Source organism: Setaria italica, chromosome II (assembly GCF_000263155.2).
Source record: "Setaria italica strain Yugu1 chromosome II, Setaria_italica_v2.0, whole genome shotgun sequence".
NCBI classification, from domain to species: Eukaryota; Viridiplantae; Streptophyta; class Magnoliopsida; order Poales; family Poaceae; genus Setaria; species Setaria italica.
The window spans coordinates 41,509,860-41,521,381 of NC_028451.1; the positions used below are offsets into that span (position 1 = coordinate 41,509,860).

Consider the following 11,522-nt stretch of genomic DNA (forward strand, 5'->3'; position numbering starts at 1 on the left):
CGATCTTATTAGGCTTAATAGATTCGTCTCGCCGTTTAGATTCCACTTATGTAATTGGTTTTGTAAATAGTCTACGTTTACTACTCCTAATTAGTATCTAAACATTCGATGTGACACGTGCTAAAAATAAGACACGGGAAGAAAACGCCCCCGAAACACCCCCATTCCAGATTCAGCAATCCACCCACTCCCTCCCGGCCTCCCCCGCCCCCCGAAATCCCCAAATCCCAACCCATCTTTTTGCCCCGACACCGCACCAACCTCTTCGGCTCTTCCTCCGCTCCGGGACCAGCTCCAGCACCCGGCGCGCACGCTCCCACGCCGGGCTGCGGGGGAGGAGAGGAGATTCCCGTAGAAAGCGAGCAGGTGCGTCTCGAAAGCGGCGGTCCTTGCCGAAAGAAGCAATCCCCGAGACCGGCAGGAGCAGGAGGAGGAGCGGCAGGGCACGCACGCACACTCCCAATGGGGAGCAGGAGCAGAGGAGGGAGCGGCAGCGGCTTGCTCATCCCCTTCTTGCTCCTCTCTCTTCACTGTAAGCTCTCTCCTCTCTCACAATCTGTGAATTCTTTCTTCAATGTTGATGCCGCCTGCCTTGCTCTTTGATGCTGGCTCGGTGGGTGTTCTGTTTCTTTCGCAATTCGCAAATGCCGGGTCTCTCCTCTGACCGCTGCGACCGCAGGCTCGCCGGTGCTGGTGTCGGCGGCGGGGAGCGGCGAGCCGTACGTGGGCGTGACCATCGGCACGGCGGTGACGAACCTGCTGTCGCCGTCGGACCTGGCGGACTTCCTCCGCGCGCAGCACATCACCCGCGTCCGCCTCTACGACGCGGACCCGCGCCTGCTGTCGGCGCTGGCCTCGTCCGGGGCGCGCGCCATCGTGGGCGTCCCCAACGACGAGCTCCTCGCGCTGGGCTCCTCACCGGCGACGGCCACTGCGTGGGTGGCCCGCCGCGTGCTCCCGTTCGCGGGCGTCAACTCCAGCACTCCCAACGTCATCTCCGCCATCGCCGTCGGGGACGAGGTTCCCACCGCGCTCCCCTCCGCGCTGCCCGTGCTCCTCCCGGCCATCCGGTCCCTCGCCGCCGCGCTGGCCGCCGCGAACCTGTCCTCGATCCCGGTGTCGACGCCGCTGCCCTTCTCCGTGGTGCTGGACCCGTTCCCGCCGTCGCAGGCCTTCTTCAACCAGTCCCTGGCCAAGTCCTTCATCGCGCCGCTACTCGGCCACCTCGCCAACACCTCGGCGCCGCTGATGCTGAACCTGTACCCCTACTACTCGCTGATGCAGAGCGGCGGCGTGATCCCGCTGGACAACGCGCTGTTCCGGCCGCTCCCGCCGTCGCAGGAGATGGTGGACCCCAACACGCTGCTCCACTACACCAACGTGTTCGACGCGATGCTCGACGCCGTGCGCGTGGCCGTGCGGAACCTCAACGTCACCGCCGGCGGCGGGGTCCCGATCCTGGTGACGGAGACGGGGTGGCCGTCGTACGGTGACCGGCGGGCGGAGCCGTACGCGACGAGGGACAACGCGGACGCGTACAACTCGAACCTGATCAAGCACGTGCTGGAGGACAAGCCCGGGACGCCCATGGCCCCCGGCGCGGCGGCGCAGTCGAGCGCCTACATCTACGAGCTCTTCAACGAGGACCTCCGCCCCGGCCCCGTGTCGGAGGCGAACTGGGGCCTGTTCTACGGCAACGGCACGCCGGTGTACCTGCTGCACGTGTCGGGGGCTGGGGGGTTCCTGGGGAACGACACGACGGACCGGAGCTTCTGCGTGGCGGCGGACGACGCGGACGAGAAGGCGGTGCAGGCGGCCATGGACTGGGCGTGCGGTCCGGGGCGCGCCGACTGCACGGCGATCCAGCCCGGGCAGGGGTGCTACCTGCCCAACGACGTGCGCAGCCACGCGTCGTACGCCTTCGACGCCTACTACCAGTCCCAGGGCCGCGCCGCCGGGTCCTGCTACTTCCAGGGCGCCGGCATGGTCACCACCACCGATCCCAGTGAGTGCCCGTGCCCACTGATCCACTTCCACTCACCCTGCTCAACTCTGAACTCCCTCGCTTTCCGCTCGTCCCCGTCAGTCATGATTGAGCTTCTTTAATGCCCTGACGCGCCCAGTAGCTTAGCTTCTCGGTGTCATACAGTGTCACGGCGACATGTCCATTGGCGTAGTGTCACGGTGCAGTAGTGTTCTTGTTCTAGGGTCAATGGGAACGTAAATCGTGAAGATTTCGGCGTGGATTCGGGGTTGGAGGGACGCCATTGTCATGCTCGGAAAAAGCAGATGACGGCATTCATGGAACGCGAGGCCGGGATGGAAAGTTTGCTGGGTTTGTCCTTTTGGTTCGAGGGCTCTACAAGCTATTGGTTAGGAGAAAGGTTGCTTTTCCTGGTGGTTAGGGGCAGTAGGAGTTTAGGTTGGCAACGTTTTTGGCCTGGGGTGCTTTGGGTGGGGGAAGAACATTGAACCATATATAATCAAGCACTGAAAAGATACTTAGATGGGCTCACAACAAATGAGATCATTCGTTTGGTTGGTGTAGTTCTGCGCCATTTTCTGCGAGAGAGAGAGATGGGGATCTAGTAGTCTACCCAGGTCCAGGGCTCCAGGCATTTCTCACTATTCACTCGCGCCTAGCACCCGCACGGACCCCGGTTGTCAGTGACTCGTCAGTAAGATTCTGTCCGTGTAGCAGCACTTTCGGTTTGGCATGACTCACTACGGCGAAGCCGACAGGAGCCGAGCTGGACCTGCTGTAGATTTGTCTGGTGCTCTGCGGCTCTGACAGGTCAGTGCGAGTGTTCTCACTGCTCCGTGACTGTGCTCAACGGTGTCCACTGTCCACTGTGGAGTGGAGCGTGCTCCGGTTGGAATTGGATCATGGAGGGGCCATTTTTGTTTGGCAAAAGAGAGAGGGCGCCACGAGCTTGCAAGGAAGAATCATCAGTACCCTTTCCGCATGTGAGTAGGAGAGCAACGCTTATGTACTCGTCACATGCACGCCATGCCAAAGGGTGCATTGCCGGTTGCGCGCCTCGTCAGTCGTCGCATCACTTTCACCAATCACCAGGTCATTCCTGCTCCTTGCATGTCTCTCCCCGACTCATGGAAGGAGCTAGGAGTAGAATGTGGGAAGGAGTTTTTCCTTTTTTTAAAAAAAATTGCCTTCTAGTTAGTATGCCGGGTTAGTGAGGAAGAAGAAAAACTGGGAACAAATTCCTTTTCCTCATTTTTCGGCAAAAGTTCAATCATGGCTGATGCTCATGTGCCTAATGCATGCTCCAAAAGCTAAAGTTGGACCGGGAGATCTTTCCGGCTGCCCATGATTCCCTGCAGGTGCTCTCCTGCATTACCACAGCTCGCGTTGTCAAGTGTAGCCTTGTCCGTGCTTCCTGGGGAATTTGGGCATTGTTGTTTAGCAAATGGGAATTCTGGACATCAGTTCTGCAAATATAAGACATGTTCAAACGGTTGCCACCCCCACCAGAGTGCATGGTGAGGTAAAAATCAGGCATTCTTGATGTTCGGATCACTGCACTCCAATGCCCCAGTATGTCGTGGAAATTGCATCGAGTTAACTATGCTGAAGCTGAAATCCTGCTCGTTGGGTGGCACCTGGCAAGTAACTAGTCACCCTTGTCTTAGGACAGAGAGTTACCCTACCTTGCCATGTGCAAAAGAGCTTAACACTATTATCTTAGGGAAAAAGGCGAGGCGAGAGGAACGCAAAAGGAGAGAAAATCGCAGGCTGGAATCTCTTTGGATCTGGATGTATGTCATCTAAGCCTTTTGTATTTCGTGGTGATGCGATGAGGGATCAAGACAAAGTGCGATCCATGCAAGTGGCCAGCTGGACCCGAGTGCCGCGAGCAGGTAGCATTGTCTGGTATGGGAGCAGTATTTATTATCCTCTGGACTGGACTCTGGACACATGAGCATGGCTGGATGGGTATGCCGCGGGATCTGCACTTTTCTTCCAGGTTGCTTTTTGAGTGTTGTGACATGTAGCCTGTAGGCATTTGGATGGTCACCAGGTCTGGGCTGTAGCCTGTAGGCATTTGGTGGTTATGTCCTCAGGAATGAAGCATTGAATGGAAGCTCTGCTCATAATGGAAGGTTGTCCATCTGGGTTTGTGTCCACTTCTTAGTGCCCCGTAGGTTGTGTTCTCTTTTTGAAGGGATAGTGTTTGTGCTTGAAATACCATAACGCGTTCATCCAAATGGAGTTGGAGTTGGATTTAGGCCTTTAAACACTCGGGAAGAAAAATACACTGTTATTCTGGTGTGGTTTACTGCAAGTCTGCGTTGTTCAACATGGTATTTCTGTGGTGGGAGGCAAAATCTTCCCCGGTTCACATGGCGTGCATTGTGGGCTCCCCTGTAGTCATGTACTATATGCTAATTTGGTCCATTCCTACCTCAAATGGTCCTGAAGATCTTGAGAATGGACCATTTTGTATCCATTGTCTACAGGTGTAAGTTAATTTTGAAATTTGGCCCTCTTTTCTTAGTATCCTCAGAAATGTGAAGGATTTTATTGAGCATCTCTGTTCAAAACCCCTAAAAATGTTAGACTTGTTTGTTGTGTTCACATACTCTTATATTTTCCTTCAATCTTTTGCAAATGTCATATGAAGAAAATATCTTGAACCTCCATTCTGCTTTCTAACAAATGGATACCTTTTGCTGTGCAGGTCATGACAACTGCTTATTTCCTGGAAGGTAAATTGCTGAAACTTTTCCTCTGCAATGTCCATGATATATATTGCTCAACTGATTATTGTTAGTAGTATTGAAGTATCAAGGCTTGTTGAGGGTAAAATATGATAATTGTTATACCAAAGAAACATGAACAAGTTTAGTAGTAGTTGTTCTGTTCTACTGCTCTTTCCGAGCTCTATATGCTTATGACCTTTGCTGTGCAAGCAAGCAGATGACTTCTTGCTCTGAGATCATCCAGCAGAACATTTACACACATAAATAGAAGGGGTACCTGATCTTAAGGAATCATACAGTGCTACTAAGAGCCTGACAAGATACTAGCTAAATTGTTCCAGATAAAAAATGTAGCAGCTAAGGTTACCTTGTACTGGTCATTCCTGTTTGCTAAAACATGAATGACCCTGGTACGCTTCTGTTTAATCGATTCATAAGTACCAAGTATATCTGAATGTCGAAGTGTTAGATCAGATGTTGCACACCATAATTCCCTCCACACCTGACCTTTGCTAATGGTGTGATCATTATCATGCAGTAAGCTGCTGAGCAACGACACCAAATCTGGCAGCGCAAACAACACTACAACATCGACAAGTGATGCCGAGGGATCTGCGATATGGAGGCTAAGAACAGGAAGGGAGAAAGGGTTCTTGCTCTTCCTTCGGTTGCTGCTGAGCATTGCGGTGGTTATCGTGACAGATTCGAACTTTTGGACATGACAAGAGTGTACGCTATCTGTAACAAAAGCAGAAATTTTTGGGAAGGGCATGTTAGAGGAGTGGGGATTGGGTTATGCTTAGTGATTCTTTATTGTTGGATAGGCATCAATAAATTAATCCTTTTTTCTTCAGCTAATGAAATGTGAGTACGATCTGCTGAAATCTCTCGACATTTGAATCTGTCCCAACCATATGAAGTGCTGACGATGGCCATTGTACATCCTTACAACTTATGAGTCTTTGCTATTAACTTAAAATTTGAAACTTACTATGGTTGAGCATGCATCGAATGATCAAAACAGCGATAACGCCGTGCCGGTTCATTTGGGGACGATGGTCAGAACCAGGCCACGATGGCAACTCGGCTGGAGATCCATGAAGCTCCATGTGTCCTCCCCGAGACACCTGGAATAGCTGGGCCCGACGTCGTGATCCCCGATCAGTTTGATGCTGCTCAGCCTGTAATCTCTCAGCTTGCACAGGAACCGGTCCGGCCGCTTCCTTATGGACCAGCGGCGGGCGACGTGGCCGTGGAACACCGCGGGCTCCTCGTTCCAGGCCGCGTCGTGTGTCCAGTCGTCGGAGAAGAGGGCCAAAGAAGCAGACCTCAGCGCCGTCCACGCGTCGAGCCAGCCCGCGGCGAGAGGGAACGGCCCGTCGGCGTCCTCGGCCCAGCTCATGTCGCCGCCGAACACCACGTTCGCCGCGCTGCCCAGCGCCGCGACGGCGTGCTTGGCCTGCGCGCGGCGCTCCACGAAGCGCATGGGCGCCGGCGGCGTGGGCCGCTCGAGCTGGGTCGTCGCCACGCGGATCCGCTTCATCGCCGCCGCCGCCGGGTCGGGGCTCACGTCGGCCTCCAGGTAGCCCCGGCCCGTCGGAGAATCGGCGAACTTGCGGCTCGCGAAGTTCTCCAGGGGAAACTTGCTCAACTGCAGCAAGTTTTACAAGATGGCAGACAGTTTTATTTCGTGACAGGTGAGACTCCAAGAAACAATGCGAGCATGAATGGAGCAGGCATGTGCAGGCGATTTTGACCTACCAGTAGGCAGAAGTCCCGCTGATTCTTGTCAGGTGCCTTTCCGTCGGTGTACACCGTGGAGCTGTGGTAGTCGTTCCACCATGAGGAGCTCTGAAAGATGCTTCGGATGTACGGTGTCACCTCCTGTTACAGGCATCGATCCCATGGACACGCCAACAAGATGAGTGCTAGAAAAGGCAAGCTCTACAGGAACATCGATCGATTTTGATCTTGATCTTGCATTGGGAATTAGTCGATCAGTTAACCACCTGGAAGAAAATCACGTCAGGATCATGCTTCTCCACGAGGCCGCTGATGGCCTCCATCCTCTTGTAGACGGCCACATCCTCCCGGGACCAGACGTTGTAGGTCATGAACTTGATCTCCCTCCTCCTGGCCAGGGCCTAAAACAGAGATCGATCGACCCGAAACATGCAGATCGTCAGCGTGTGTGATCAAAAAAACATTGTCGATCGCAGCAAATTGATTCGTGTTGGCCTTGGAGTTTCAATCTAGGAGCGAGTAGGAGTAGGATCAATCGTATCACCGTTGTTCCTTGAGCCGGCGAGGTGCTACGGCGCTTGAACCACGAGAACATCGTGCTGCTTCTCGTCCTGGGTTCAGTCCTTCAGTTCCCGGCCGCTGTTCCTGCGCCGCCGGCCACCGCGGTCAACAGAGGCGAGCTCAGATGGCTCTCCGGGTGACATGAAGAGCCCTAAACAGTTCAGGCATGCATACCGAAGATCGTCGTGATGTATTTGTACGCCGTTTAGGTTCGGTATAATCAATTTCTTGGAGAAAAGTCAAGTTTTCAGTTATTTGGAGGCTGACCGATCCCCCTGTGTCATGTGTTATGATCGCTCAGCCCGCAGGCCCGGTACGTGGGAAGCAGGCCGAGCCATGTGAGAGGAGGAGGCCGGGTTATGGGCCTTTTGGTGTGCAAGCAAGCAAATGGTTTCAACCCAGTACGTGTATGCTCACATATTTCTAAACTTTTTTAGATGTTAATGATGTTATATATATATATATTTATATATATATATATATATATATATATATATATATATATATATATATGCGCGCGCGTGCTTTTTTATAATAGGCAACGGTACGTCTGTAATGCGGATGACTTCATCTATATCAATATATTTCTAGTACCCTATCAATACACCCACACTTAACCCGATGAATATACACACGCAATGCCATCTGGCGCTATCTCGGATCAGTCCTTGCACCAATTTTCGACAACTCAATGAACCGATTGCATGGTTTGGGGAGCGGGTGCGGATGAAAATGTGATATAAGTAAAATACTTTTAGCTTTGACCAATAGCATCTCTAAAAATATTTTATTTTAAATAAAAAGGCTGTATACTATTGTAGTTGGTTTCACGATGAATTTATTAACATCGACTTTATATTTTGAAAATAGTGAACTCAGTCACACGTAGGACGGATCCAAAAATAGCTACGAGAAAGCATTCAGAATTGGGTCGAGATGGTAACTGGGCCAGAACGGTGGCGTGGTCCATAGACTTCGGGGAAATCCAGAAAATAGCACCGGTCTTCAACGGTGTTCACGAAACAGCATTCATGCCCCTACGCTCGGGGAAGACGTCGGTATTGCCATTATTTAGTGGCAAAATACCGGACTGTTCAATGATCAATTACAATGGAAAATGAATTGCAAGACACAGAATTAAAAATTGTCAAACTACACTACTACTCAGATTCAGAAGTCTGACATAATTCTTGCATGGGGAGCACATATATAATCCAATATTATCAGAGATTGCTTTCCATTGTCTTTCTTTTTCCCTAGGGAGGATACGAAGATTTGGATCTAGCTTGGATGCCAGTATGCAGCAAAACGGTGACGCTAACTTGTACTCCGAGTCACATGGACTAGACAAGTGAGGTCAACAGTGATGACCGGCTAGTCCGAGTCTTCCCACGAATCCATCCACTGTGCCGGCGCCGGCGCCGGTGCCGGTGCCGGTGGGGATACTTCCGACCGTGGAGGTTCCTTCGGGTTCGGGGAACGGCCTTCATGAACTTGAAGGAAGGTGGAGTTGGAGAGAGGAGAAAACACCACATAAACACCATCCACCACCGTCACAAGGAGGAAAAATAGAGAGAAGATTGGATCTATAAGAAGCCACACGAAACGGAGCACCGGAGGAGGAAGAAACCTCTCAAGCCGATCGGCTTGGAGGTGTCCAGTTCGATCAGCCTAGGGCTTTTCTGCCCCCGTTCGTCATTATTTTTGGTCCAGTTGATCTACAGGGTGATCTTTATCCAGAATTTTATCAATATGTGTAAGATCGTGGGGTAAAGTCTGTGTTTATCCTCGGGGTTGTATGGAGATCTTAATTTGTAATCGTTGAACCTCTTGTTTAAGATCTATTTGTTATTTATCATATCTTGATAGTTCTCTTTCATGTAATGGCTAGCCAGTGCTACTTTAGGTTGCTTATTTGCTTACTTAGAACGATTATCAAGCCGTATTCTTATCGTTGAATATTTGAGTACCCTCGTGTAGTGATAATGTGCGAGAGGGAAAGTGTTAGGTATGGTTCACATCCACTCACAGTAACAATTAGATCCAGCTGTTTCATGCATGGTGATTACATCTACAAGTGATTTAAGATTCCTAGAACAATCGTTTTATCTATCTTGTTTACATTCATACTCTCTATCTGCTTTAATCTAAGTCACTAGTTTTTTTACATCAATCTTATCATATATAAAGAACCTTCGGTTACATAGATTAGATTAGTACTTAGTTAAGCGTGCAAATCCACTTCTCCATGGATTGATAAACCTTGAGGGATTACTCTAAAGGAAGAGCTACAACTGGTTCGTATGCTTGCGGTTCATAAATTGACGTGCTAACTACCGTCAACACTTACTTTTAAAAAAACTAAGTACACTATTACACTTATAAATTCATTGATTGATGGAATTCAACATCTTTAGCATTATATTAATTAAAATGCCTGTTCATTCCATTGTATTAATTAAAATTACATTATAGGACGTATCACATGAATATTTCTAACAAAATATGAAAAGAGAGTTTTGACTAATAAGAGGTACAATTAGTACAAGAGTTTTGATGTAGCACGTGGACAAAAAATGAACTAATAAGATAAAAATTAGTAAGCCAAAATCAATTTTGATCATTAAGCTATTGTTTCAATCAAACTCTTATCGGAATTCATGATGGTGCAATCTAGACACTCATTGAAGAATACAGAGTGATTGGTGACCATATTTTTCACAACAGTGTACAATTTAACCACAAAATAGAGTAAAGGTAAGCACTTTTGATTAGTGATGTGTTACAAAACTTATAATGCTTATGTCTATTGAGTAATCACGGGGCAGTGCAGGTTGATGTACTAGTCGTGTCAAAGATAAAACTGAACATAATTTAGCTGGTACAGTTGCATCAAAGGTGGCCTCTGTTGAGAGGAAACTGATCGACGCTAGAATAAGGTTTGCTTTGCCGAAAAAACAGAAGATACGGTTTGCTACTGGAAAGTCCTGGACAGAACTTCTTGCTAACCATGCTTCGGGGAGATGGTCAGCAGCAACCCGAAGTGATGGCTGGGGAGGACTGGCAGAACGTTCCCCTTGTCGTCGAAGCGCGTCACGCCGAGAATCGGCTCCACGCCCACCATCTCGATGCTGCCCAGCTTGAAGTCACTCAGTTTGCAGATGAACCTGTCCGGCCTCCGACGCTCGGCCGGCAGGTTGAGCCCCCTCAGCATCGGGTTCGCCAACGCGTCGTACGTCCAGCCGCCGGCGATGTCCTCGTCGCCGCCCCGCAGCTCGCGCCAGGCGTCCACCCACCCTTCATTGCCGAGCCGGAGCGGCCCGTCCAGGTCGTCGTCCCAGCCCAAGTCGCCGCCGAGCACGACGTTTCCATCGAGCACGAAGCTCCTATCGTATGGCTGGTGGACGGCGTCGAAGTGCTCCAGGAAAGCGCCGGCCCTGGCGCGACGGTGCACGGAGCCGATGTCCGACGGATTCGGGCCCGCGAGGCTGCACGTCGCCGCGCGCAGGCGGTGGTGGGTCTCGTATACCCGGGCTGACAGCAGATCAGAAGGTATCTTTCCAGCACGAGGAGAATGTGGCGGTGACGGTGATCCCACCGCCCAGGAGTGGCTGTATTCAGGAAGAAGCTCCTTTCTCGCGTTCAGCTTGCTCAACTGCAAAAGTCCAAATACTTCAGCGAAGAACATGCTTTGTGCGCTGTGAGTCTGTGACGACGCTCTACATTTTCCAAAGGGCATGCATGCGTTCAGTTACTTATTACAAGGCAGAAAGGCAAAGGCCTGTTCGCTTCAGCTTATAAGCCGGCTGAAAAGCTGAAACGGCTGATTTGTTGTGAGAGAAAAATACTGTTTGGTGGCTGATAAGCCGGCTGAATAAGCTGAAGCGAACAGGCTGAAAGGATCCGAGTTGGATTGCCATAGAGAGCTCTCCTTTTCCTCTTTCGGCGCGGCGAGAACTCTTCGTAGTTTCCCAACCATGGAGCCTCTTGGAATAGGCTGTAAATGTACTCTGTGACCTCCTGCAGCAATATTGCAAATGGAAGCCATCACTACAAATGGGGGCAAAGAGAGAGATGAAGAATGGATACCTGCAAGAAGATGACGTCGGGATCATGGCGCTCTATGATCTCGCAGATCGCCCGTATCCTTCGGTACACTGCGACGTGCTCACATGACCAGACATTGTACGTCAAGAACTTGATGCCGGCCATGGCTAACGAAACAGTGATTCTCACCGCATACTCTGCCTCTGTGGAATCAACTGTAGCACGGAGCAGCTGCTACCCCATGTATGGGCCTGTTTGGTTATGGATGCTTATTTATAAGTTGCTTATTTGCTTATTTGTAGTTGCTTATTTATAAGTCTAGGTGTTTGGTTTGGGTTGCTTATCTGATTGCATATGACATATTTGCCCCTGCCATCCTATTTCCCACTACCCCCAACCATTACCAGCTCAGTACAGAGGCGGCGGCGGCGGGGCGCGAGCGGCTTCGG

At 50.8% G+C, this 11,522-nt stretch overlaps 3 protein-coding genes across 3 annotated transcripts; 1 reads left to right on the forward strand and 2 right to left on the reverse strand.

The window, feature by feature from the left end:
• Nucleotides 1–187: 187 nt before the first annotated feature.
• On the forward strand, nt 188–5,614 carry LOC106804114 (glucan endo-1,3-beta-glucosidase 1). Its single transcript, XM_014804782.2, has 4 exons — nt 188–532; nt 680–2,005; nt 4,701–4,728; nt 5,261–5,614. The coding sequence occupies exons 1-4, from the start codon at nt 463–465 to the stop codon at nt 5,442–5,444; spliced, it is 1,608 nt and encodes a 535-aa protein (XP_014660268.1). The 5' UTR covers nt 188–462; the 3' UTR covers nt 5,445–5,614.
• Nucleotides 5,615–5,764: 150 nt separating this feature from the next.
• Nucleotides 5,765–6,836, reverse strand: LOC101782501. The gene is made up of 3 exons (XM_022824344.1): nt 6,732–6,836; nt 6,484–6,573; nt 5,765–6,373 (listed from the first exon to the last, which is right to left on the reverse strand). Exons 1-3 carry the CDS (start codon nt 6,834–6,836, stop codon nt 5,765–5,767), a joined length of 804 nt encoding a protein of 267 aa, XP_022680079.1.
• Nucleotides 6,837–10,030: 3,194 nt separating this feature from the next.
• LOC101782913 lies at nt 10,031–11,238 on the reverse strand. Its single transcript, XM_004959639.1, has 2 exons — nt 11,116–11,238; nt 10,031–10,681 (listed from the first exon to the last, which is right to left on the reverse strand). Exons 1-2 carry the CDS (start codon nt 11,236–11,238, stop codon nt 10,031–10,033), a joined length of 774 nt encoding a protein of 257 aa, XP_004959696.1.
• Between the last annotated feature and the right edge of the window lie 284 nt (nt 11,239–11,522).

Excerpts from the sequence above, each read along its gene's own strand:
- LOC106804114 (XM_014804782.2), top strand. The coding sequence starts at position 463 with ATGGGGAGCAGGAGCAGAGGAGGGAGCGGCAGCGGCTTGCTCATCCCC. Across the intron at positions 2,006-4,700 it reads GGTCACCACCACCGATCCCA|GTCATGACAACTGCTTATTT; the intron begins GTGAGTGCCCGT and ends TTTGCTGTGCAG. Across the intron at positions 4,729-5,260 it reads AACTGCTTATTTCCTGGAAG|TAAGCTGCTGAGCAACGACA; the intron begins GTAAATTGCTGA and ends ATTATCATGCAG.
- LOC101782501 (XM_022824344.1), bottom strand. The coding sequence starts at position 6,836 with ATGACCTACAACGTCTGGTCCCGGGAGGATGTGGCCGTCTACAAGAGG. Across the intron at positions 6,574-6,731 it reads CTGACGTGATTTTCTTCCAG|AGCTCCTCATGGTGGAACGA; the intron begins GTGGTTAACTGA and ends AGCATCTTTCAG. Across the intron at positions 6,374-6,483 it reads AGCGGGACTTCTGCCTACTG|TTGAGCAAGTTTCCCCTGGA; the intron begins GTAGGTCAAAAT and ends AACTTGCTGCAG.
- LOC101782913 (XM_004959639.1), bottom strand. The coding sequence starts at position 11,238 with ATGGCCGGCATCAAGTTCTTGACGTACAATGTCTGGTCATGTGAGCAC. Across the intron at positions 10,682-11,115 it reads CCGACGTCATCTTCTTGCAG|TTGAGCAAGCTGAACGCGAG; the intron begins GTATCCATTCTT and ends GGACTTTTGCAG.